The 25975-nt window shown below is 60.6% G+C and overlaps 1 protein-coding gene across 1 annotated transcript; it reads right to left on the minus strand.

Moving 5' to 3' along the window:
- On the minus strand, positions 1 to 25901 carry ANKRD29 (ankyrin repeat domain 29). The gene is made up of 10 exons (XM_036418636.2): positions 25858 to 25901; positions 16404 to 16514; positions 14111 to 14209; positions 13742 to 13840; positions 12560 to 12658; positions 9370 to 9468; positions 4981 to 5079; positions 3138 to 3233; positions 2401 to 2499; positions 1 to 603 (listed from the first exon to the last, which is right to left on the minus strand). The coding sequence occupies exons 1-10, from the start codon at positions 25867 to 25869 to the stop codon at positions 499 to 501; spliced, it is 918 nt and encodes a 305-aa protein (XP_036274529.1). The 5' UTR covers positions 25870 to 25901; the 3' UTR covers positions 1 to 498.
- Between the last annotated feature and the right edge of the window lie 74 nt (positions 25902 to 25975).

A 25975-nucleotide genomic window follows, 5' to 3' on the forward strand; every position in this document is an offset into this window, starting at 1 on the left:
AAGTTCACATGTCAGGTCTCTGAGACCATGGCTGTGACCCTGGGGTAGGAGGTCATTTTATATGGGGATGACATACATGCATGCGTGTACGGTGTCACGGAGCTACACATGTTAGCACACTTCCATGGAACACGAAAGCTAGAGGGCACGAGTTCATTGGAGGCCAGACCTGTGGTCTCTCAAAGGCTTTCTGTCTCTTTGTCTTTTTACTTACAGCTCTGCGGAGGTTTAACAATCAGGGTTGAACCGAGAGGCCCGAGTGAGTCCAGTTTAAGACGAGTTTCTGCGGAGCCCAAGACCCTGCCGGGCCCGCAGGAGGGGGCTGCCGGCCGCAGGAGCCACCGTGTGAGGAGGGAGCCCCGAGCTGTGCTTCCGGCTCCAGGCACGGCTCTTCGTGGCCGGGAACCTGGGCGGGCACCCGGGGCCTCGTCTGCTTCGGAGAGCCTCGGCGGCTCTGCTGGAGAGAGTGTCTAGGGCGCAGGTGGTGCTGGTTTCTCCTCAGTCAAATATGCAGCTGAGGTAGCTCCTCCTGTGCCGGCCTTGGCCTCCGAGGAGGCTCAGGATGCGCTCGTTTTGGGTGAGTTCTGCTGGGAGCTGGTTGGCCTGGGAGAAGGTGAGACAGGCGTGAGCGACTCCACCGCTGGGGTGGTTTCAGGAGCTCCAAAGAGTGGGAGCCCTCCTCCTCTGACCCCAACCTGCTTCTTTCCTGGTGAAAACCCCACGGCACTCTGCTGGGCGCCCAGCCTAAAGGTCTCTCTGGGATACCCAGCGTGCCTCTCACCAGACTGCCCTCCTGGACGCCAGGGCCCCTGCTTCTTGGTTGTGTGTTCCTGTTTCCAGCGCAAACTCCGTGTGCTTAGCATGTGCTCCACAAACACCGGTGTGTGCCTCGGAGGGCCCGCACACAGGTTCACGGCTCTGGGGCCCCGGCCGGCAGGTGCTGTGCTCACTGGAACCCCCACAACCACCTGCGCCACCTGAGATCCCAGAGGCACAGCCTTCTCAGCTTCTATAAGGTCCTAATGCCCCCGCCCCCAAACCCGCCCCTTCATTCAGCCCTGGAGGGCTGAGTCACAGGACGCTACTCCCTTTGGGACGTCCCTGTCCAAGGTCTAAAGATAAGACAGCGGCTTTATCACAGAAGAGCTGTGCCCGGTGCCTGAAGCACAGCTCAGGGCTCCCTCTTCACACAGCACGCTCACACGCCAGGCCGACCAGTGGAACCAATCTCAGCATCTCGGGAAGAGATAAGCAGAGCCCAGGGGTCAGTGGCAGGAACGAGGAAATGGCTCCAGGGTTGAGAGGAGAGGAGACGACTCTCGGCCAGTGGTTCCTAGTACTGCCTCCCATTTCCTTCTCAAAGGGCCCTGAGGGCTCCTGGCTTGTTTTCCTTATTAATGAGTCAGACCCAGTAGCAGGGGCCGATAGAAATTCCAAAGGGCGTTCCACCATCCCCCTCCCTCCTTCAGTGTGGCTCAGCACTGTCCTGGGCACCACAGGTGGCCGGTTCGATTCCCAGGCAGGGCAGTACCTGGGTGGCGGGCGGGTTCCATCTTGTTAAGGCAGAAACGGAAGGCAACCATTGATGTTTCTCTCTCTAAAAATAAACTTAAAGATCTTAGAACAAAAAACAAAAGTCAGCAGTGCAGTGTGCCTTCTCAGACCTGTCCTAGGCCCCTGCCCCCACCCACCCCGCCCATTGGGCAGCTTATGAAGAAGGTGAATACGAAGAAATATGACAACACCTGTGTTTTTCTTCGGCTACCGTGCACCTTCCACCTCCAGAGGTGGCCTGACTAAGCCAGAGAGTCTGAGTGGTTCTGAAACAGGGAGGTGGAGTCCCGTTCATGGCACCAAGGGGACCGGGGTCCTCGGCTCACGGCCATCCGGCCTCCGGGGCGGCAATAACAACCAGACTCGGGCATGTCCAGGCACTTCGAGGATGACAGGACACTCAGAACCCTGCCCTGCCCCCTGGCCGTCCCCTCCCCCATTGCCTCCCTGCCCCTGGATCGCACCCTTGTTAGCCGAAACCCACGAGGATACAGGGTTTGAGAGTAATTCTCTGGGTCCAGCCTGGCCGGCGTGGTTCGTGGTTGAGCGTCGACCTATGAACCAGGAGGTCCCAGTTCGAGCCCCAGTCAAGGGCCCATGTCCAGTGCAGGAGGCAGCCCACCGATGATTCTCTCTCATCATAGATGTTTCTGTCTCTCCCTCCCGCTTCCTCTCCGACAACAGAAAACATACATTTAGTGTAATTCTCTGGCTCCAAAGGTACTGCTTACCCACAACCCCATGACGGCCTTGCCTGCCGTTACCAGGCAGAAGTACGGAGAGAGTGAGTGACAGGAGCCGGAGAGGTGGTGCCTGACCGGGGAGAGACGCTGAGGCAGGCCGTACCTGGTTCCTCAGGGCCGGGTCCGCCCCTGCCTCCAGGAGCAGCGCGACGGTTTTGATGTTCCCGCTGAGCACTGCGGCGTGGAGCGCCGATGTCCCGTTCTGAGAGGAAAGACCGGGGTCAGGAGTGACTCAGCGGCAGCAGGGACCGGCCGAGGGAGGAGACGGCCCCTCACGCTCCCTCTCAGAGCCACGGCACCTCTGACAGCCTGTCCACAGGTGCACGGCCGCCGGTCAGAGTAAGTGCTGCCAACGCTCTTTTCTTAAAAAAAGAAAAATAGCCCTGGCCGGTGTGGCCCAGTGGGTAGAGCGCTGGCCTGTGAACTGAAAGGTCCCAGGTTCGACTCCAGTCAGGGCACGTCATGGAGCCGGGTTGTGGGCTCCATCCCCAGTGTGGGGCGTGCAGGAGGCAGCCGATCCACTATGATTCTCTCTCATCAGGGATGTTTCTATTTCCCTCTCCCTCTTCCTTCCTCTCTGCAATCAATAAATTTTTTTTAAATATATATTTTTTAATTGATTGCAGAGAAGGGAGAGGGAGAGAGAAACATCCACGATGAGAGAGAATCACGGACCAGCTGCCTCCTGCACGCCCCACCCTGGGGATGGAGCCCACACCCCGGGCCTGTGCCCTGACCGGAAATCGAACCGTGACCTCCTGGTGACCCCTGAGCCACCGGCCGGGCGAGAACAGACTCCTCCGCTCCCAGCCCCCTCTTCCACGCTGGCGACGTTCTCACCTTCAGAATGCCCAGGCTGGGGGAGAACTTGAGCAGCTCCTCGATGACCGCGTGGTAGCCCTTGTTGGCCGCCTTCAGCAGCGCCGTGGTGCCGTCCTTCCGAGACAGAAGACAGAGCGGGTCACCGCCAGCGTGGGCTGAGCGCGGGACCAGGCACGCCCCGCCCTGACCCCTGACCCCTGACCCCTGACCCCGGCGCCTCCGGGAGCACGCACAGCCGCCGATTCTGCTTAAAGGGGCCCGGCAGACCGGGGGCTTCTCACAGCACCCAGGGCCCTGCCAGGTGGGACTTCTCTCTCCCAGCCCTGGGAGCCCTGGGTGAGGGTGACGGACTGAAGGGCACCTCTGTAGCTCCTGACCCAGCAGGACTGTTTGCAGTGACTTAATTCCTGATCTGTTCTGGCTGTTCTAAGGGGTCAGAGGGGCTTTGCCTTTTGTCTTTTCTTGCCTGGGGGGGTGGGGCGCGGGGGGAGGGCTAGAGGAGGGAAGGGTAGATTGAAATCTATTAAAAAGAACACAAAGAGCCAAAACCAGTGTGGCTCAGTGGATCGAGCGTCGGCCTGCGGACTCAAGGGTCCCAGGTTCGATTCCAGTCAAGGGCATGTACCTTGGTTTCGGGCACATCCCCAGTGGGAGGTGTGCAGGAGGCAGCTGATAGATGTTTCTAACTATCCCTCTCCCTTCCTCTCTGTAAACAATCAATAAAATATATTTAAAAAAATAACGCAAAGACAAGCTGAAAGTTAACATCCACTCCTGTCGTCACTCGTTGGCCGAGAAGAGATTTCCCTGTTCATTTCCTCCCGCCTCAGCGAATCTGTGGTGGCCCGGGGAGGGCTTCCTCTGAGGAGAGGAACAGGCCGCCCACCAGCGCCCACGGCTCAGCTGGAGTCGGGAGGGAAGGGTTTTCCTTCTGGCTTCTGAGTCGTGGGGAGAGAAAGAGGGGGAGAGGGGAGTGAAGGGGCCAGGAGTGCCCCTCCGATTCCTCTTTCTGGGGTCAGACTGGGAAAGAGGGGGTCCCAGAAGCAGGAGCCTGCTGAGGGCACGGAGGCCAGACACTAGAACAAGAAAAACAGCGAGCAGCAAGCCGCCTCAGTTCCTATGGGGAGGCCTGCTGGGAGCCGGGGACACAGGCTCTGTGGCTGGGAGCTGAGCGAGAGGCGGGGTCAGCCTGGAGCCCTGAGGGACCCCAAACCACAGGCACCCAGCCGGGCCAGCTGCCCTTTGGTAAGTGCCAGCCGGAGGCGCGGTGCCCCCGGAAAAGCAGCGGCCGGGGACACACCCCAGGAGCCGGGGCCCAGGCTCCCCCGCCCCCCTCCCACCCTGTCCAGAGTCTGCGCAGGGCGGGAAGCATCCTGGAGGAAGCACACAGCTTGTTCTGTTTTCCGCAGAGAGCCGAGTGGCCTAAGCGGCACTGTTAGTTTCCGGCTAAAGAGCAGGTGGAGGCGCAGAGAACGCCCAGCTGGGTGCAGACCCAGCACAGCCGCTGTCTCCGTCTAGGCTGCCAGGCTGGGGCCTCGGCGTGCATTTCCCCTGGTCTCACCCCTCGGCCCCCTGCCCCGTGCATGCATCACCGCCCCCCGGCCCCCGGCCCCGTGCATGCATCACCGCCCCCGGCCCCCGGCCCCCGCCCCGTGCATGCATCACCGCCCCCCGGCCCCCGGCCCCGTGCATGCATCCCCGCCCCCGGCCCCCGGCCCCCGGCCCCGTGCATGCATCATCGCCCCCGGCCCCCGGCCCCCGGCCCCCGGCCCCCGGCCCCGTGCATGCATCACCGCCCCCGGCCCCCGGCCCCGTAGCGTGCGTCTCCCAGGCCGCGCTGGCAGCTGCCACGCAGACTCACGTCCCGTTCGGCGTCACGCTCGGCTCCCCGCAGCAGCATCACCCTCACCACCTCACTGTGGCCCATCTGTGACGCGATCCACAGCGGAGCTGTCCCATCCTGTAGCAGAGATCCACAGGGCATCCACAGGGCATCCACACGGCAGCCACATGGCAGCCCCACAGCAGCCACACTGCAGTCACGTGGCCTTCACACGGCAGCCACATGGCAGCCACACGGCAGCCACATGGCGACCACATGGCAGCCACACTGCAGTCACGTGGCCTTCACACGGCAGCCACATGGCAGCCACACGGCAGCCACACAGCATCCACACGGCAGCCACATGGCGTCCACGTGGCAGCCACACGGCAGCCACACGCATCGTGATGTCACCAGTGGAGGCCGGCAGGGTTGGCAGTGGGGAGCCAGGCCGTCTCGGTCACCGGGGCGGGTACTCAGGGATGGCAGGCTGGCCCAGTGGCACAGGGAGGAGACACCCCTCCACGCCAGGGGACGGCTGAGCCCCAAGAACGAGGCCGCTTTGGAGAGAAGGGCAGAGGAGGGAGGGGACCCAGGACTGCCACCCTGAGGCAGGTGAGATAACGTGGCCGCGGCGGAGGCTGCAGTCAGATAAGGCTGAGTTCCTCCTCGGTGGGGAGTGGGCTGAGAGCCGGGAGACTCAGCTAGGACACACGGCCATTTCCTGCCCGAGGAGGGACGCCACTCCCTCTGCTCACTGCTGTGCGGCAAAGGGACGGGGCAGCGGCGTTGGAGCCCAGAGGACCCTGGGCATTGGGTAGGAGGACCCGGCTCCTCTGAGTCTTGCAGAGACGAGGGGAAGAGGGCTGAGATGTGGAAGGGTCTGAAACACCTGCCCTCTCCACCCCCCAACCTGAGCGCTGAGCACCGTTAGCAATGCCAACACACCCTCATCGGCACTTTGTTACTGAGTACGTCTCACCCGTACCTAACGGACCCCCAGCTCAGGAGCATCGTTCACTCTCTCATCTAACCCCTGCAGTTCTACGTATCTTCCGAGTCCCCGCAGCCTGAGCTAAAAACAACACACGACTGCCCCTCGGAGGGACCGATGAACCAGGATTCCGGTCAGGTACAGGCATGGGCTATGCAGGAGGCAGCGACCCATGGTTCTCTCCCATCACTGGTGCCGCTCCCTCTCCCTTCCTCGCTGAAGTCCTTAAAACATTAAAAATAAGACGTGATCGCTGCTCTGGAAGGAGCCGAGCCAGTGCAGAGGCGATGGATCGGAGCCTGGCCTCAGGGCTCCAGTGGAGCAGACACAGAGCCCCATGGACCTGAGAGGGCCTCTCCTGGTGTGGATTACCGGTCAGCTTCCAGCCGGGGCGCTGGTGTCTGAGCTGGGTTTTGGAGGGGGACTAGGGTTTTGCCAGGTGAGGCGACAAGGGAACCCATGTGGACGGAACATTTCCGGTCCCAGTGGCCTGGGCAGGAGTTCGGGCTCAGGCAGGTGGGCAGTCCAGATGGCAAGGCCCAAAGGGCGCGGGTGTAGCCCGAAGAGTGTGGTGTGGCCCAGGGGAGTGGGTGTGGGCAGGGCCTGAGGGCGTGGGCGGGGCCCGGGGGTGTGGGCGGAGCTGAGGGGAGTGGGTGTGGCCCAAGGGGAGTGGGAGGGGTCCGAGGGGTGTGGTGTGGCCCAAGGGGCATGGGTGTGGCCTGGAAAATGTGGGTGTGGCCCGAGAGGCCTGGGTGTGAGCGGGGCTGAGGTGTGGTGGGGCCTGAGGGGCGTGGGCGGGCCCTGAGGGATGTGGGTGTGGTCCAACGATTGTGGGCGGGGTCTGGGGAGTGGGCGTCACCCGAGGGGGTGGACGGGGCCCGAGAGATGGGCGGGCCTGAGGGTGGGTGGGGCCCAGGGGAGTGGGTGGGGCCTGAGGGTAGTGGGCGGGGCCAGGCCGTGCGCAGGGCTGGGAGGTGGAGCAGGTGTCTGGGCTCCAGGGAGGGTTCCAGCCTCACCAGTGGTGCCTTCTCCCTCCCCATCCGTTGTGGCTCACTGCTCTTTGCGGATGTCGCCACCAGGGGGCAGCCAAGGAAAGGCTATGAGGCCTTGGGTGCTTTCCAAGGGCTTTTCAGTAAAACGCTATTAATTGGCACTAAGGCTCACAGAAGAGAGGTGCAGAGAGCTGCCCTGCTGGGAATGACTGGGAACATCACACAGCGACGCCAGCAGCTGTCGCCACAGGCAACAGCCACAGGGGGAAGGCCACCCTTCCTGGCCAAGGCCTCGGTGTCGGCCTACGAAACTGAGAGCCTCACAGACATTCCTGGGGGATAGACAGGACGGGGCCAGTCTGACCCGGCCAGACGGCCTTTTTTATAAGCTCTCGGCTGGTACAGTGGTTACCTGTGGGGCACAGAGGGCATCCTGGGGTGAGTGTCCCAGGAAAAGGAAAGATTCTGTCCCCCCAAAGCAATTCCTGTGCTATAAACACCGGTTCCTTTCGGAGCGGGACTCACAACTCCAGTCACATCGGACACAATCCTGGAAAGGGCAGTGGCTTGCCCCTCGACCCCAGGCGTCCCCTCTTAAACGAGGCCGTCCACTGAGCCGGTCACCTCCCCTCTGGGGTGCCCTGGCTGCCACAGCCACGTGAGTCCCTCAGAACTCCCGGGTTCCGTGTCATCGGCACAGGACAATCCATGCAGCACATGAAGTATAACCTTATACCAATGTGGCTTTTTACAGACGGTGCCTTAGGCATGTGAATAATATGATTTACTTTACAAATAGATTTCTCAAAACACCAGAAATTATTTTAGTAGGAGGTTCAGAGGAAGACTTGACCATCTCTCATTTCTAAATTCACAGGGGCCTCCTCCGTAGTGACCTCCTAACCTATGCCATCTGAAAACAGCCAGTCTTTTTTTTATTTTGTAAAATTAGGCCTCTCATTCAGAGTCAAGCAACAATTTCAAAATAAGAAGGACCAACAAGAAAATATTAAACTCTGATCCCCAAATGTCAATTCTGACAGGAACAGAAGAGCAACTTTTTCTAAAAGTGTCCTTCCCTGGAAATATTCCTGAGGCCATCGGAGCTAAGAATATCTTTAAGATTCTGAAGATACAACCTCACGTTTATAACAAGGTCTGGCACTTGTTAAGTTCTCACGAAATACTGACTGCCCATGGAATAAGACAGCCACAAAATACCGGGAGCTTGTGCCCTGGCCGGTGTGGCTCTGTTGGCTGGAGCATCACCCCATATACTAAAGGCGGTGGGTTCAATTCCCAGTTAGGGAACGGACCTAGGTCGTGGGTTCGATCCCCACTCGGGGGACCTGCTAGAGGCAACCAACTGATATTTCTCTATCACATTGATATTTCCCTCCCCGCCCCTCCCCAATGTTAAAAAATTAAATAAAAAGGTGGGGCACGTGGAGAGATCGTCAGGATCCCACCCAGCCCCCTACATTTCATGAGGGACAGGAGGTCAGAGAGGCCGGCTCACATGTGCAAACCGCACAGGCAGTGACTGCAGGGCCAGATCTGGAACTCAGGATTCCTGACCTCAGACCCACTTTGCCCAAAGCCCCTTTCTTTTCTCGGGCTCCTTTGGCACCTGGACTCCTCTGGACCGAAGAAGCCGGAGGTCAAGACCTTGGACCAACCTGAAGGCCTGAAGGCTCCCCTAGCTCTTCCTCACGGAATGGCAGGTCTCACTGCTGTGGGGAGCGCGGCGCGACCCCATCTGAGAAGAAACCAGCTTGACTTTCCCCTAAAACTGCAGTTAAAGTCACGGCACCGTACCCGGAAGTGTTCTGTTAAAAACAAGTTAATCAGTGAGGGGGCAGTTCCCCTGTGAGAGCAGCTGATCGCAATGCCTCACTGTGGACGGTCCGCCACACTCAGAGGGCGACCTGCGTTGCCTGGCAGTTCTGTTCTTTTACGTATCACGTAGCTGATTTACCGGCTGTTGACGAAAGAAGTCTCAATAGCGTTGGGATTGTGAGGGATGGGGGTGCGGGACCCGCCAGGGACTGCACTGGGCCCCCTGTGGTCGGCAAAGGCAGTGAGGGAGGGGGAGAGAAGACAGCACCTGGGGAGGGCCTGGGTGGGTACCAGCCACCTGAGCCCCCGTCCACCTGCGCCGGGCAGCCCTCGCTCACCGCACCCCCTCGGAGCCGCTGCCTTAACCTGGAGAGGCTGCGGCAGACTGTGCACCAGACCTCAGACACCCACACCACGTGTGAACACGTCCGTGGTGACGTCGGCCTGGCTCCGGGGGAGCCCAGAGCAGAGAACGGGAGGAACCCTGAGCACAGGCGGGCGGTGCCAGGAAGCCCGGGTGGGAAGGCACCCAGAGGTGACCGGCCTCTGGGGGACACCCGCCGAGAGCTGCCCCCCGGCCCGGCCCCAGCACCCCGACATTACCTGCCTCGGCTGGTTGACTCTCGCTCCGGACGACAGCAGCAGCCGAGTGACGTCCAGGTAGCCGCCCTGGGCAGCCAGGAAGAGGGCAGTGGCTCCATCCTGCGGGCAGCAAGGGGGAGGGTCAGAGGGCACCTCCATGTTTGCTCGGAAAGAAATCACCTTTGAAACTCATGCACTTAATACGGTTTCCCCTTCCACCCCGTGGTCCGCACGCACAGTTAGCGCGTTATCTTTGGAGAAGGGTTCTGAGAGGTCACACGGAGTCGCACAAAAAGGCAAAGGTCAAGAGAGAGCTTCCGGGGGAGGGATGATGTCTGCGACCTCCAACTGCACACGGTCCCGAGACCAGAGCTGCTGACACCATGAGCCTGGTGGTGGCCAGGTCTCCCCGACACACAGCCCGCCTCTTCTCGTCCACACAGACCTGCTGGCTGCTCTGTGTGGCGTGATCTGAGACCACCCACGTTTTACTTCATTTATTTAAAAATGTATTTTTATTGATTTCAGAGAGGTAGAGAGAGGGAGATAGAAACATCCATGATGGCAGAATCATGGACCGGCTGCCTCCTGCACGCCCCCTACTGGGATGGAGCCCACAACCCGGGCAGGAGCCCCAACTACGAATCACACACTGGTTCAAACCATGTTTCTCCGAAAATAAGACATCCTCCGAAAATAAGACCTATTACAGGTTTCCTTCTGAGTGAAATATAAGGCATCCCCCCGAAAATAAGGCCTATCTCCAGACTCTTGATATTGCAATAAACAAGCCATTCAAAGACAATTTGCACATGGAAATTAATGACTACATTGAAAATAGAATGGAGAGACATCAGCGTGGAAACTTTGTGGAACCTAAACTGCAAGAAGTTGTGACTTGGGTGAAGAATTCCTGGGAGAAAATCACTGACAGTTGCATTGCAAATGCACTGTGAGCAGGCTACCTTGACAAGAAGTACTCATTTAAAGACAGTGCTATTGCTAAACATGAGAGATTTGGTCCACTGATTCTGAAAGAAATGGAGTCACAAGAAATTCACCAGGAAATTCAGGAATTGGATTGTTATGATGATGTTCCAGAAGATGATGACATGATTGTCATTGAATAAATGAGTAAATTCTTGATAATGTAGGATTCACAGTTTGGTTTGTGTTGACAACTACCGTACTACCGTACCGTGTACAGGTAATAAATTTCCTTTATTTTCAATAAATGTGTACAGTATTCTTCTTCATGGAAAAATAAGACATCCCTGAAAATAAGACCTAGCGCATCTTTGGGAGCAAAAATTAATATAAGACACTGTCTTATTTTCGGGGAAACTGGGTAGGTCGCTCACTCACCGAGCCACGCCGGCCAGGCCGTTGGTTACCTCTATCCCGAGTGGAAACACCTGGCTCACCGGCTCATCCCCCCCCCCCCCAGGGGCACAAGCCACAGGTGCAAACACGGAGCACCCTCCCTCCCTCCAGCCCAGCCACACCGCGGTGCGGAGCTAACCGTGCCAACGCCGGAAGGCTGTCCCAATGGAAAGGCTCACACCCACACGCTCATCACACGCGTGTGAGAGCACACGGTGCCCCGGGCGTGAGGGCCAGGTGTCTGGTGGGAGGAGGGCCAGGAATGTGTCCTAGATGCTGCCACTCCTCAGGGTCGTCCTCAGCCATGCCCTCTCCCGCCTTAGTTTTTCCTACAAAACAGATCGCATTTGCCACAAACCCTGTGGGATCACAGTGACCACCAACGAAGAGTGCTTGGAGGTGTGCGAACCGCCGATCGCCACCAGCAGGCCAGCACGGCCGGGGCTGCCTTCCAAAGGGCCAGGTCTCCATCCACCGGCCTCACCTCTTTCCCCAATAACCTGGTTTCTTTTTTAAAAAAATGTATTTTATTGACTGCAGAGAGGGAGGGAGCAGGAGAGAGAGAGAAGCATCAATGACGACAGAATCACCAATCGGCTGCCTCCTGCTCACCCAATACTGGGGATCCAGCCCAAAATCCCAGCATGTGTCCGGACCAGAATTCGAACCATGACCTTGAACCATGACCTCCTGGTTCTTAGGTTAATGCTCAACTACTGAGCCACATCAGCCGGGCCCAATAACCTGACTTCTCCTTTTTGTGTGCTCTTTTTCCCAAATAAACCCACCACAGAATGTATTTTTGTTTCCGGCAAGTCCACAGGCTGGGCTTGTCATGTTGCAATGAGTATGGATCCCATGATTTTTGAAGATCCTAACGGCACAGAGATAGGAGATCCTTCATGTGTAAGAGGTTTAAAAGGGCAAAACAAAGGGGTGAATATGATTACGTGGCTTCTGCGCAGAAATGGTCATCGGGTAAACATGTGTTTTGTTCTTCTGTCTCAGACAAAGTCCCATTGCTCATGGACCTGCCCCTGGAGCTGCCCTCTCAGGCTGGGAGGGCCGGGGACGGGGGTGAGCGAGGGCGGCGGGGGGATGAGGGTGAGAGAGGCCGGGGGATGGGGGTGAGGGAGGCCGGGGGAGGGGGGTGAGGGAGGCGGGGGACAGGGTGAGGGAGGCGGGGGGACGGGGTGAGGGAGGCGGGGACGGGTGAGGGAGGCGGGGACGGGGTGAGGGAGGCGGGGATGGGGTGAGGGAGGCGGGGAACGGGGTGAGGGAGGGCGGGGGGGGGGGTGAGGGAGGCGGGGGGGAGGGTGGGGAGGCGGGAGGCGTGGGGACGGGGTGAGGGAGGGGGGCGGGGTCGGGGTGAGGGAGGCGGGGGGTCGGGGGTGAGGGAGGCGGGGACGGGGTGAGGGAGGCGGGGGGACGGGGTGAGGGAGGCGGGGACGGGTGAGGGAGGCGGGGGAGGGGAGGGAGGCGGGGACGGGGGTGAGGGAGGCGGGGGACGGGGTGAGGGAGGCGGGGACGGGGTGAGGGAGGCGGGGACGGGGTGAGGGAGGCGGGGGACAGGGTGAGGGAGGCGGGGATGAGGGTGAGGGAGGCGGGGGACGGGGTGAGGGAGGCGGGGACGGGGTGAGGGAGGCGGGGGGACGGGGTGAGGGAGGCGGGGATGAGGGTGAGGGAGGCGGGGATGGGGTGAGGGAGGCGGGGGACGGGGTGAGGGAGGCGGGGGACGGGGTGAGGGAGGCGGGGATGAGGGTGAGGGAGGCCGGGGGACAGGGGTGAGGGAGGCGGAGGGACGGGTGAGGGAGGCAGGGACACTCACGTAGAGCTGGTCGTGGATGTTGGCGCCGTGCCTCAGGAGGGTGTCCACCACCTGCCGGTGCCCGCACTGGCTGGCGGCCAGTAGGGCCGTGCCCCCGTCCTGCGGGCACACAACGCACAGGCTTTAGAAGCGGCGCGGGCCCACGCACACCCACGCTGCTCCCCTCAGGCGAGAGCTCGGGAGGATAACTTTCCAAGATGACACCCAGCTCACCTTCCTCGCTGGCCCCTCCCCGTTCCTTTGTATTTTTGGTTCATCCCCACAAGGGTATTTTCCCATTGGCTTTTAGAGAGCAAGGACGGGAGGCGGAGAGACTGTGAGAGAGAGAGAGACACCGAAGGGTTGCCCCTACCACACCCCGACCAGGGCCGGGGACCTGCCATCGAGCTGGTCTTGGGAGACTCACAGATTGAGAGCCACTGCTGGAGAGATGAGACCGTCGGAAACACAGATATTTACATTACAATTCCTAACGGGAGCAAAATTATGAAGTAGCAATGAAAGTAATGTTATGGTTGGGGGTCACGACCACATGAGGAGCTGCATTAAAGGGTCGTGGCATTGCCGAAACCGGTGTGGCTCAGTGGTTAGAGCGGCGGTCTGCGGACTGAAAGGTCCCGGGTTCGATTCCGGTCAAGGGCATGTACACTGGTTGCGGGCACATCCCCATTGTAGGGTGTGCAGGAGGCAGCTGATCGATGATTCTCTCTCATCAATGTTTCTAGCTCTCTATCCCTCTCTCTTCCTCTCTGTACAAAATCAATAAAATATATTTAAAAAATAAAATAAATAAAGGGTCGCAGCATTAGGAAGGCTGAGAACGCTGCTCTATGACAGATCACCCCAGCGCGGGTGTCTCAGGGGACAACTCCCTGCTGGGGCCACAGGGTCGGACGGCTCTCCCAGCACAGCCTGGGGTTCGCCCGGAGGCAGAAACCACCGGTGCACACAGGGAGGCGGGAGCATGGCCGTGCCGTCCTGGTGCACCAGCTCGGGTCCGGAGCAGAAGCTCAGGACGAGCAGGGAGTCTGAGCTCCTCGCCAGCCCCGCCGTGAGCCCCCCGCGGGGACAGTCGTGTTTCCCGGACCCGCGCCCCGCCCGTGAGAAGGCAGCGCAGCCCGCGGCCGGGGAGGCGTGGCGCTCGCGGGCCGTGCTCCGGTGAGGGTTCGCGGGCTGACTTACTCTGGTCCGGAGCTCCGTGGACGCCCCGAACTGGAAGAGGAGCCGCACGACGTCGTCGTGGCCCTGCTGGGCGGCGAAGAACAGGGCGGTGGTGCCTGACTGGGGAGAGGGGCTGGTTTCATCGTTTTATTTTGTGAAAAACGTATCTTACTGATTCTTTACAGAGAGGAAGCGAGAGGGATAGAGAGCTTGAAACATCCATGAGAGAGAAACATCCATCAGCTGCCTCCTGCACACCTCCTGTTGGGGATGTGCCCTCAACTAAGGTACATGCCCTTGACTGGAATCGAACCTGGGACCGTTCAGTCCGCAGGCCGACGCTCCATCCACTGAGCCACACCGGCCGGGTGTCGTTTTACCCTGACCTACCTCTCTCTGGAGGTTGATGTCGGCGCCCTGGAGCACCAGCTCCCGCACGCAGGCGATGTGGCCGGCGTAGGAGGCGACCATGAGGAGCGAGGTGCCGCCCTGGAGGAGGGGAGACGGGAGTGAGCCGGGGCCGTCCTGTGGCCGAGGGAGGGCCGGCGAGGGGGCCCGGACCAGCCCCACCAGGCCCCTCCGAGTGCCCGTCCCGCCGTGCCGGCCTGGCTGAGCCAGACTCGGTGGGGAAAGCAACTGGGAGGCTGGTTTGCAGTTTAAAATCCGGCTCCGGCCATCTCCTCCAGGAACGCAGTCCCCAGCGGGCAGGGTCCCTGCGCCTGGAGGCAGCAGGAAGCGAGGACCTCAGGTTAGGTCCGCAATAAAGATCCTCAGCCCAGCTCTGCTGTCCATGCAGGAATCGGTCCAAGGTGCCCTGGTGTTCTGGGCTCCGTCTGTCTTCTCGGGTTAGGGGAGAGGACGGGCACGGCCATGAGACGAGTCTTTAGAGCAGCGGCTCTCGGCCCTCCCAACGCCGCGACCCTTTAACACGGCTCCTCATGCTGTGGTCACCCCCAGCCATGACATTATTTTTGTTGCTCCTGTTATGAATCGTAATGTTAATATCAGTGTTTTACCCAAAGGTTGAGAACTGCTAGCAGGGTCGCCTAAGACCGTCGGAAAACACAGGTATCTACATCATGATTCATAACAGGAGCAAAATTATCAATAGTTATGACGTAGCAATGAGAATGATGTCATGGCTGGGGGTCACCACACCAGGAGCAGCCGTACTAAAGGGCCCGGCCTCGGGAAGGTGAGAGCCGCCGCTCAGGGAGGGGGAGCCAGGAGCCGGCTCCAAGCCGACCTTTGTCCTGAGCCCCGTGTGAGGGGCAGGCGCCCGTGTTGCGGGCTTTCGGGGTGGCTCCCGGGTTCGGGCCTGGAGGGGCATCTGATGCAGACCCTCCCATCCAATGAGCCTTCTGTAACTGAACCCAGGTTTTTTCCAAGGGCTTGAACGGTGACCTGAACCACCGCCTCGGCCTGGCCGGGAACAGAGGGTCCATTGCAGCTGGGACACAGGAGGGACGTTTCATAAAACCATCTGCAAGGCTGCGCCCGGGGCGGGGGGGACGGAGGAGGGAGGGGATGGGACTGGGGGGCTGAAGGCATGAGGCCAGCCCCCCCCCCTGCTGCTGCTGCTGCCAGACGGAGCAGTGAGGGGGAGCCCTGGGCTCCCCAACATCCCTGTGCCCCCCTCGATGCCTGCCAATGCTCCCGGGGCCACACCCAGCGGGAAGCAGGGGGAAGTGTCCGGGCCAGCACACGGCTCAGGGCTGGGCGCCCGGGAGGCCCTGTGGGCGGAGCTGCAGCTCGAACCCAGACCCGCCCCCCACGGAGGCCCTGAGGGCACGGAGCCGCACGCCTCTCCCTGGTGCTGGGCGACCCCCATGCCCACGTGTGCCACAAAAGCTGGAAACGGCACATCCTGTTTTCAGGAAAACAATAAGGCTCCTCTGAAAAACACTTTTATTTAAGCCCTAAAATCAAAACATCTCTGCTGTCTGGACGCCCCCCCCCCCCCCCCACCCCGTGTGTGTCTCTCTCTCATTTAGGTCCTGCTCGCCCCAGACATGAAGCCCTCTGGGCAGAGAGGGTCGGCTGGGATGCCGCCAGGGCGGTGTCTGTTCTTAGTCCCTTTAATTGCCAATTAGTGTAGTGTGTTGGCATTCGCAAAGGTAATGAGAGGATGAGGGCCAGGGAGCTCCATTCTCCTCTCCCTCTCCCTCTCCCTCTCCCTCTCCCTCTCCCTCTCCCTCGGCCAGGGAGCTCCATTCTCCTCTCTCTTCTCCCCTCTCCCCCCTCCCCCTCCCCCCTCTCCCTCCCTCCCTCCCTCTCCCTCCCTCCCTCCCTCTCTCTCTCTCCCTCCCTCCCTCCCTCCCTCCCTCCCTCCCTCCCTCCCTCCTCCCTCCCTCTCTCTCTCCTTCTCTCTCTCTCTCTCTCTCTCTCTCTCTCTCTCTCTCTTGGCAGCCCGGGGAGCAGCTGGTTTGAATTCTGACTGCGCGCCCATCTCTGCCTGGATCGGCTCATTCCGACTCCGGAAGTGCCTCCCCTCGTGGCCTCCGCTCTGAGCCGGATAACTGCTCCGGGCAGCTCTACGCTGGTCCCCCGGCCCCCGCCCCCAGGCTTTGGACACGGACAAAGCGAGCACACGCGTGAGAGCAGCCAAGCCCGGGAGGGGACGTGTTGGGGGCGCCCCTGCCGGGGCCGGCGTGGGCGGCACGGTGCCGGGCCCGCTGCGTACGCTGTCCCTGCAGTCCACGTCCACACGCCCGCTGGTGAGCAGCAGCCGGAGCAGCACCAGGTCGCCCCTCCTCGCGGCCCAGAAGGCGGCGCTGGCGAGCGGCGTCTCCTTCTGCGGAACCGAACAGACAGGATCGCAGTCAGCACGGCCACGGGACACGCCGCCAGCACACGCCCTCCACAGGCGTGCCCCAGCCCGCGCGCGCTGACACACTGTGACGGAATACTCTGCTTCGTTTGTAAATACGTTCTTACCAGTGACCCGGTGCACGAAACTCCTGCACATTAAAAGGAGATTAATTAGAGAAAGTAACTTAGTATTGCTATTTGCCCTTTCTCTATAATAGGAGTGTCTGAGATGAAGGAAAATTAGTAAAATGTGTATGAAAACCTTCCTCCTGTCAGAGTCTGGGGCTCACCATGGAACCAAGAGTCAAGTCCCCGCCCACCCACATGCACCTCAAAATCACATGAGACCCAGACCCGGCCAGTCCCACCCTGTCAAGCCTGCCGGGCGGGGGTATAGCCTCAGGCCCCCTGGCCCGCACCAGGACAGGGGCATGGCCTGAGGTCCCCAGCCCAGACAGGGGCAATGGGCGTGCCTTGAGGTCCGCCATCAAGCACCGCTGGGGGGGCGTGGCCTCAGGTCCCCTGGCAGGGCACTGGTGCAGGGGGTGCAGCCTGAGGTCCCCTAGCCTGATGCCAGGACAGGGGGCGTGGCCTGAGGTCTCCTGTCAAGCCCCACGGGGGCGGGGGAGGGCGTAGCCTCAGGTCCCTGCTGACTGCTCATTAAGGCTCCTTGTGGGAACTTGGCCTCAGCTGTGGGTGCAGCCGTCTTTATGATGGAGTGATGGTCAATTAGCATATTCCCTCTTTGATAGGATTGATTTCTGAGAGGAAGGGAGGAGAGAGGGAGAGAGACATCAATGATGAGAGAATGGATCTGCTGCCTCCTGCACGCCTCACACTGGGGATCAAGTCTGCAACCGGCATGTGCCCTGACCAGCAATCGAACCCTGACCTCCTGGTTCAGAGGTCAGCGCTCACCACTGGACCATGCCGGCCAGGCTGGAACCCGGCTCCTGACTCCTCTGGAACGCTGTGGGCCGGGGCTGTGAGGAGGCGGGTTGTTGATCACACGGCACTATTAATACCGTGTCCCACCGAGGCCTGGCCTTCCTGCCGGGGCCTTTGTTCGAGTTTCCTTTTTGCCTGAAGTGAGCTCTGCTCCATCCTGATGGCTAAAGCTCTTGAAATGCCATTTCCTCCCCGAAATGCTCCCAAACTCTCTTCACCCCTTGGCTCAGAAAACCACGCCCGGCCCAGCCTCCCGAGGGCCTGCACTCCCGTCCTGCCCGCCCCGCCTCCCGAGGGCCTGTGCTCCCGTCCTGCCCGCCCCCGCCTCCCAGGGACTGTGCTCCCGTCCTGCCCGCCCCGCCTCCCAGGGCCTGTGCTCCCGTCCTGCCCGCCCCGCCTCCCAGGGCCTGTGCTCCCGTCCTGCCCGCCCCGCCTCCCGAGGGCCTGTGCTCCCGTCCTGCCCGCCTCCCAGGGCCTGTGCTCCCGTCCTGCCCCCCCGCCTCCCGAGGGCCTGTGCTCCCGTCCTGCCCGCCCCGCCTCCCAGGGACTGTGCTCCCGTCCTGCCCGCCCCGCCTCCCAGGGCCTGTGCTCCCGTCCTGCCCCGCCTCCCAGGGCCTGTGCTCCCGTCCTGCCCGCCCCGCCTCCCAGGGCCTGTGCTCCCGTCCTGCCCCCGCCTCCCAGGGCCTGTGCTCCCGTCCTGCCCGCCCCGGCAGCCGGGCGGCCTTTCGCCGGGAGCTGCCGGAGGTTCCGGCTGAGACCCAGGAGCTCGGGGCGGAAACCTCCGCTTGGTCCTCGTGGGTCCTTCAGGCTGCGTTGTTTTAAAGTTGCCTGGCCGGCGTGGCTCAGTGGTGAGCGTCAACCTCTGAACCAGGAGGTCACGGTTCGATGCCCGGGCAGGGCACATGCCTGGTTGCAGGCTTGATCCCCAGGGGGGCGGAGGGGGGGGTACAGGAGGCAGCCGGTCCATGATTCTTTCTCATGGATGTTTCTTTCTCTCTCACCCTCCTCCTTCCTCTCTGAAATCAATAAAAAATATATTAAATAAGTAAATAAATGATAAAGTTGCAAAGTTAATGCTGGCAGCGGGCCTCTGGGAGGAAGAGAGCCGGAGAACAGTCCCCGAGCGGGAGGGCGGAGCTGGCTGCCGTACAGCCGCCTCCTCCAAGCCAGGGACGTGGGTTTGGAGAGAAGGTGTGTGTGTGGGGGAGGGGGACAGCGGGAGGAGGGCAGGGGACCGACCCCCATGGGCCTCAAGCCCAGCCCTGCACTGGGACACGGGTGGCCTGATGGGGCTCGGTCCCTCCAGCTCAGACGGAGCCACGAGGCCGGCCCTGAGGTCTAACCTGCGGTGTGGACGGTGCTGTCACTGCAGCCCACACATCAGGAACACCTCCTTCTCTCGCTCCCGGTCCCCCTCCCCGCCCAGTGTGAGGGCCTCATTCCAGCACCTTCCGCAGACACCGCTGGCGCTCTCTGCATTCTCGGAGCAGAGCAGGCAGACCGGGGGCGATAAGCGGATTGCAAACATACTCGGAATAGCTTCCTGGCTCCGGAGGAGGAAAGACTCACTTCAGATTCCAGGTGAGAATTCCTTCCCCTGGAGGCGCCCTGTGACCGGCCCAGGCGTCTGCGGGGACTCCGGGGAGGTGTCCACGCCCAGGGCCGGGAGGTCCACGCCCAGGGCCGGGAGGTCCACGCCCAGGGCCGGGAGGTCCACGCCCAGGGCCGGGGAGTGTCCACGCCCAGGGCCGGGAGGTGTCCACGCCCAGGGCCGGGAGGTGTCCACGCCCAGGGCCGGGAGGTCCACGCCCAGGGCCGGGAGGTCCACGCCCAGGGCCGGGGAGTGTCCACGCCCAGGGCCGGGAGGTCCATGCCCAGGGCGGGGTGATGTCCACGCCCAGGGCCGGGGAGTGTCCACGCCCAGGGCCGGGGTGTCCACGCCCAGGGCGGGGGAGTGTCCACGCCCAGGACCGGGAGGTCCACGCCCAGGGCCGGGGTGATGTCCACGCCCAGGGCCGGGGAGTGTCCACGCCCAGGCCGGGAGTCCATGCCCAGGGCCGGGGTGATGTCCACGCCCAGGGCCGGGGAGTGTCCACGCCCAGGGCCGGGGTGTCCACGCCCAGGGCGGGGGAGTGTCCACGCCCAGGGCCGGGAGGTCCACGCCCAGGGCCGGGGTGATGTCCACGCCCAGGGCCGGGGTGATGTCCACGCCCAGGGCCGGGAGGTGTCCACGCCCAGGGCCGGGAGGTGTCCACGCCCAGGGCCGGGAGGTCCATGCCCAGGGCCGGGAGGTCCACGCCCAGGGCCGGGAGGTGTCCACGCCCAGGGCCAGGGAGTGTCCACGCCCAGGGCCGGGGAGTGTCCACGCCCAGGGCCGGGAGGTGTCCACACCCAGGGCCAGGGAGTGTCCACGCCCATGGCCGTGGCGCTGCCCCAGGCGGGTCCCATTAGAGCTGCTGTGAGCCGGCCGGTGTGCGTGGACCATAAGCCACCAAACAACGCCCTGTGATCGCAGGATCGATTGCGGAGGCGCCCACGCCCGGAGGGTGAGCAGGAAGAGCGTCGAGGAAGCCTGCAGGGCCCTGCCGGCTGGTCTCGGAGCCGGGACTCCACAGGCACACACGGCGGGGCCGGCCGGTGGTTCTGCCGCCTCACAGGCACCCTAAACCCTCTCCACATCTCGTCCCAGAACAGCCCCATCGAGCACACGCCGTTTCTAAGCTCACTGTGATGACTGAGCCCACGGTGATGACTGAGGCCAGACAGCTCGGAAGAAGAGGGTTAGAACCCACGTCTGCCTGAGTCCAGAGTCCGGGGTCTCCGATCTTACTACCCCGTGAGGAAGGCTGAACCCAGACCTCAGGGTGCCGTGTTCTCGTCCCTTCCCCCCGTTTATGGCCAGGATTTGGCTCCCGCAGGGCTCATGAGGGCACCTTCAGGAACTAAGCACAGGAAGGAAGGGAGAGGAAACGGGGGCTGGGGAGGAGCTGGGGAGAGAGGGGGGAGAATAATGGTTTTGGGGCAGAACTGGAATTCCGAGGAAAAGACAGAGATCAAAGCTCCGGGTTTGAAAAGGGGGTTAGAAGAGTGTGGGTTTCAGTTGTACCCCGTTAGGTCAACCAAGAGGACGTGAGCTCCGTTCCCCAATGTGTGACGGAGGCCACCTCAAACCAGCACCGAGGAGCGCCCAGGAGCGCCGCGCAGGAGGGCGCCCCGCGCAGGAGGGCGCACGTGTTACTGCTGCTCCACCGCACTCCCACGTGGTGCCCAGAGGGTTCAGGATATGCACTAGGCTTTGAAGGAGCCGCACCCTGTGCTCTCAGCGCTGCTTCGCTTTGTGGGAGACATCGGAGGAGAAGAAGGTGTTTGCCCCTGGCATCCTGCCTCAGAGGGGGCTTGTGTCACCCCAGCACCTCCAAATCTGAGCTGTAGGCCATGGCTGGTCTGTTCACAGTGACCAGAGCCGGCGAATCCAGAGCGCGCGGAAGCAGAGGAGCAGAACTAAGGCTGGGAAGTTCGGGGGATGGAGTGTGACTGCTGCTGGACTGGGGGCCAGTCCCAGCGTCCATACTGCAGGAGTGTCATCGGAAGGCAGGTGGGACTTGGGGACTCAACAAGGGCTGAGTCACATATGTAATCGGCTGTTGGAAATAGCTAAAGGCATTTCCCCAAACCTGAAAAGGATGATTGTTTGCTGCCAGACAGCCCAGGGCATCTCAATCTACAAGTTATTGCCAACTCCTGGACAAACACCTGAACAGAGGGAGGTAATTCCCCAATCTGACAATGGTCTCTGTAGACAAGATCCTACCCTTTGATGTGTATATCTCCACCTCACCTTAGAAGGATTTGTGTTAATAAATAGCAAGGGGTCCTGAGACAAGGAGAACTTGGTTTCTTTAGCCAAGCTCCTCTGCCCTCCATTACCCCCCCTCCTCCCTCCCATATGTCTTTCAAAATTATATTTCGTCGAAACCAGTTGGGCTCAGTGGATAGAGCGTCGGCCTGCAGACTGAAGGGTCCCATGTTTGATTCCGATCAAGGGCATGTACCTTGGTTTCGGGCACATCCCCAGTAGGGGGTGTGCAAGAGGCAGCTTATCGATGTTTCTAGCTCTCTATCCCTCTCTCTTCCTCTCTGTAAAAAATCAATAAAATATTTATTTTTTAAAAATTATGCTTTGTCCCTGGACTCTTATTTAATTTATTCACAACCCTGTCTCCGGGATTCCTGAACCTTCCAGATGGCGGATCAAGACCACCGATGATACTGCTGGGCATGCGACTTCTTAAGGGGGTGAAAACATCCTAAAATTAGCTGTGCTGATGGTGGCACAACTCTGGGACCATACTAAAACTGAAATGCACACTCTAATGCTTTTCTTATTGATTTCAGGAGGAGGAAGGGACAGGGAGAGACAGAAACATCAATGATGAGAACGATCAGAATCACTGATCAATCGGCTGCCTCCTGCACCTCTCCTGCTCCCTACAGGGAATCGAGCCCACAACCCGTGCATGTGCCCTGACCTGACCGGGAATCACAGAGACCTCCTGGCTCATCAGTCGATGCTCAACCACAGAGCCACCGCGGCCAGGAGGCAGCTCAGTCTTTTGGACGGTGAGTGATCCTGCTGTCCGGCCAGAGCAGCTGGTGGATGCATGTGTGCCCTCCCCCCACCAAGTCCTTACCCCCGGCGATGCACTGCGAGGTGGGCCTCCGCAGGCGATTCAGTTCACACTGGGCCCTGGCGGGGGAGCCCCAGGGCAGGGGTGGTGCCCGTAAGAGACACGAGAGCTTCCTCTCTCCCGTGGGAGGTGCTGGGCACCCCCTCCGGCCATGGGAGCTACGGGGACCCCTGAACGGCAGCCACGCGGACCAACTGAACACATCGCACTTCCCATCGCTTGCTGGGCCTCGGGCTGTCTGCACTGTGGAGCTGTTAGGAGGAACAGCTGTGAACGTTTGTGTGTGCGTTTTGGTGTGAACATATGTTCTCGTTTCTCTTGGGCTTATATCTGGGGCTGACATTGTGGGTCATGTGGCAGCTCCATGTCTGACTTTCTGAAGGACTGTACTGTGGCTGCATCATCTCCTCTTCCTACCAGCCATGTGTGAGGGTCCCGTTTCTCCACACCTCTGCCAACCACACCTGCCATTGCCTCATTGATTAGTCCTCCTAGGGCAGTGGTCAGCAAACTCATTAATCAGCAGAGCCAATTATCCACAGGACGATTGACATTTCTTCTGAGAGCCGAATTCTTTAAACTTAAACTTCTTCTAACGCCACTTCTTCAAAACAGACTCGCCCAGGCCGTGGTATTTTGTGGAAGAGCCACACTCAAGGGGCCAGAGAGCCGAATGTGGCTCGTGAGCCGCAGTTTGCCGACCACGGTTCTAGGCGGTGGGAAGGGGTATCTCACTGTGATTTTTAAAAAATATATATTTGTATTGATTTCAGAGAGGAAAGGAGAGGGAAAGAGAGACAGAAACATCAATGGTGAGAGAGAATCACCGATCCGCTGCCTCCTGCACACCCCACATTGGGGATGGAGCCTGCAACGTGGCATGTGCCCTGACTGGGAATAGAACCGTGACCTCCTGGCTCATAGGTCGAGGCTCCATCACTGAGACTCACTGTAATTATGACTGGCGTTTCCCTGACGACTAACAATGTTGAGCATCTTTTCAGGGGCTGATTGGCTATTTGCATATCCTCTTGGGAGAAGTCTGCATTCGTGTCCTCTGCCCATTTTAAATATATTTAATTGATTTTTTTTACGGAGAGGATAAGAGGATAGTTAGAAACATCGATGAGAGAGGATCATCGAGCAGCTGCCTCCTGCACACCCCCTACTGGGGATGTGCCTATAACCAATGTACATGTCCTTGACCGGAATCAAACTTGGGCCCTTCAGTCCGCAGACTGGCGCTCTATCCACTGAGCCAAACCGGTTTTGGCCCTCTGCCCATTTTAAAATCGGGTTGTCTTTTTATCGTCGAGACATCTATCATCACCTAAGGACTTTCAAATGCCTGCCACTTTCAAGCACACAGACGGGGCCACGTCTGATGCGTCTGCAGCCGCCGTGTCTGGCGGGTTCCTCAGGGCGTTCTCCTCACTCGTGGTTCCTCCACCTCTTCGCGCGGTTTCCGTCGGGCTCCCTCCCGAACCCACGGTCCCCCCGCTGCTCTCATCGCGGCCACCATGGGCTGTTTGGTTCCTAAATTCAGTGGCCGCCCTTCAGTCCTGAGCGCGGTTGCTTTCTCTGTGGTATTGAACTCCGAGTCCCTCTCCATGTTCATCCCACGGCTGGAGGTCCTTGGCTTACGTCCCGGCACACCTTCTGTATGTTCTCAGACATTTCGTCCAGCTGGCACCACTGAGTTTCCTTAATGGGCGTCTCATTTGCTGCTCATTCTTTTTTTAAATGCACATTTATATAATATTTATTGATTTCAGAGAGGAAGGAAGAGGAGAGACAGAAACATCCATGATGACAGAGAATCATGGATCAGCGGCCTCCTGCATGCCCCACACTGGGGATCAAGCCCACAACTTGGGCATGTGCCCTGGCTGGGAATCGAACCCTGACCTCCTGGTTCCTAGGTGGATGCTCAACCCCTGAGCCACGCCGGCTGGCCACGCTTAAGTCTTGATCTTCAAGACTGTGTCCTCAGACCCTCTTACTTTCCACCGTCACCCGGATTGCTGGGTGATGCCACTCATTCACAGGGTTCAGTACCACCCAACGCTGCTCCCTCCTCAGCCTCCTTCCCCCTCAGCCCACGCTGCCCTCGGGCTCCCAGCTTCCTCCGGGAGGAGCAGGTCTTCCTGACGCCCCTCGATCCCTAAGCTTACCCGTGCCACGTGGACGTCCGATCTTTACCTCCACGGCCGGCCCTAACTCTGCGCATAACATCCGCTACTGAGTTCTGCAGACTGAACGTTCGGAAGCCCCTCATCCTTCGACCTTGGACATCTGTGCGTTAGTGCCGGGCCATTTGACAAGGTGACCACAACATCCTCCGTGCGGCCTCCCAGCTCCACTCCCCACGCTGCAGCCAGGCACCTTCCCGAGGCCTGAACCTTGCCGGTGGGTCCTCGCTCCGGGAGCTGCGGCAGAACGTGGCCACGTGGCTCTGGAGCCGGACACACCAGGGGTCACTTCCTGCTGCAAGACTGAGAGCAGCTCATTAACTAGCTCACCAAGCTTTAGTTTTCTTGCTTCAGTTTGTTTGATTTATTTTTAAAGCCCAGTGAATAGAGCATCGGCCTGCGGACTGAAAGGTCCTGCGTTCCATTCCGGTCAAGGACATGTACCTTGGTTGTGGCACATCCCCAGTAGGGGTTGTGCAGGAGGCAGCTGATCGATGATTCTCTCTCATCGATGTTTCTAACTCTCTAGCCCTCTCTCTTCCTCTGTTAAAAATCAATAAAATATATAATTTTTAAAAAGAAGAACCAGGAAAGTACACTCTCTGGGTCTGTGGAGGGCTCCGGGCTGGCACATTGCAGCTGTTCAGACATCTTAGCGATTATTTCCACTAACCCTCTCACAGGGTCCCCGCTGCCTGGAAATGTGGGGGTGCGGGTGACCTCAATGAGCTCTGAGCTGCTCTCTGCGCTGGCCCCCCGCCTGGGCCCCAACCAGGCCTGGGAGGCAGCGGCGCGACCTGAGGACACAGACCGGTCTCCGCCCGCACCTGGTCCCTCCCCGTGTCCCTCCGATCCTCCCTCCCTCCTTCCATCCCTCCGATCCTCCCTCCCTCCTTCCATCCCTCCGATCCTCCGTCCCCCCTTCCATCCCTCCGATCCACTGTGCCTCCTTCCATCCCTCCGATGCTCCGTCCCTCCTTCCATCCCTCCGATCCCTTGTCCATCCTTCCATCCCTCCGATGCTCCGTCCCTCCTTCCATCCCTCCCATCCTCCCTCCCTCCTTCCATCCCTCCGATGCTCCGTCCCTCCTTCCATCCCTCCGATCCCTTGTCCATCCTTCCATCCCTCCGATGCTCCGTCCCTCCTTCCATCCCTCCGATCCCTTGTCCATCCTTCCATCCCTCCGATCCCTTGTCCATCCTTCCATCCCTCCGATGCTCCGTCCCTCCCCGAGCGCGGCCGCAGGAGGCGGGACCGGCTCCTCCCCGCGCGGCCGCCACCGGAGACCGCCCCGCCGCCGCCCGCCGCCTTCCCTTCCCCGCACCGACCCCGACCGCGGGCCCAGCGCCGCCGCCAAACCTCCGGGTCCGGAGCCGCCAGCTCCGCGTCCCCCGCCCCCGCCGGCTCCGGGCGGGGCGCACCTGCAGCGGCCTCGGGTGCGGGTCTGAGGCCCCGCGCCCCGCGCCCCGCGCCCCGCGCCCCCGCCCCGCCGCTCACCTTGAAGGACATCCTCCTCACGTGTCCCCGCGCCCGGGGTCCCCCGCACCGCGGACCGCCCGGCCCGGCGCCGCTGCTCCCGCCACCCGCCCGCCCCTCCGCCGTCCGCAGGCCAGGC

The sequence above is a fragment of the Pipistrellus kuhlii genome, unplaced genomic scaffold (assembly GCF_014108245.1).
Source record: "Pipistrellus kuhlii isolate mPipKuh1 unplaced genomic scaffold, mPipKuh1.p scaffold_m20_p_6, whole genome shotgun sequence".
NCBI lineage: Eukaryota > Metazoa > Chordata > Mammalia > Chiroptera > Vespertilionidae > Pipistrellus > Pipistrellus kuhlii.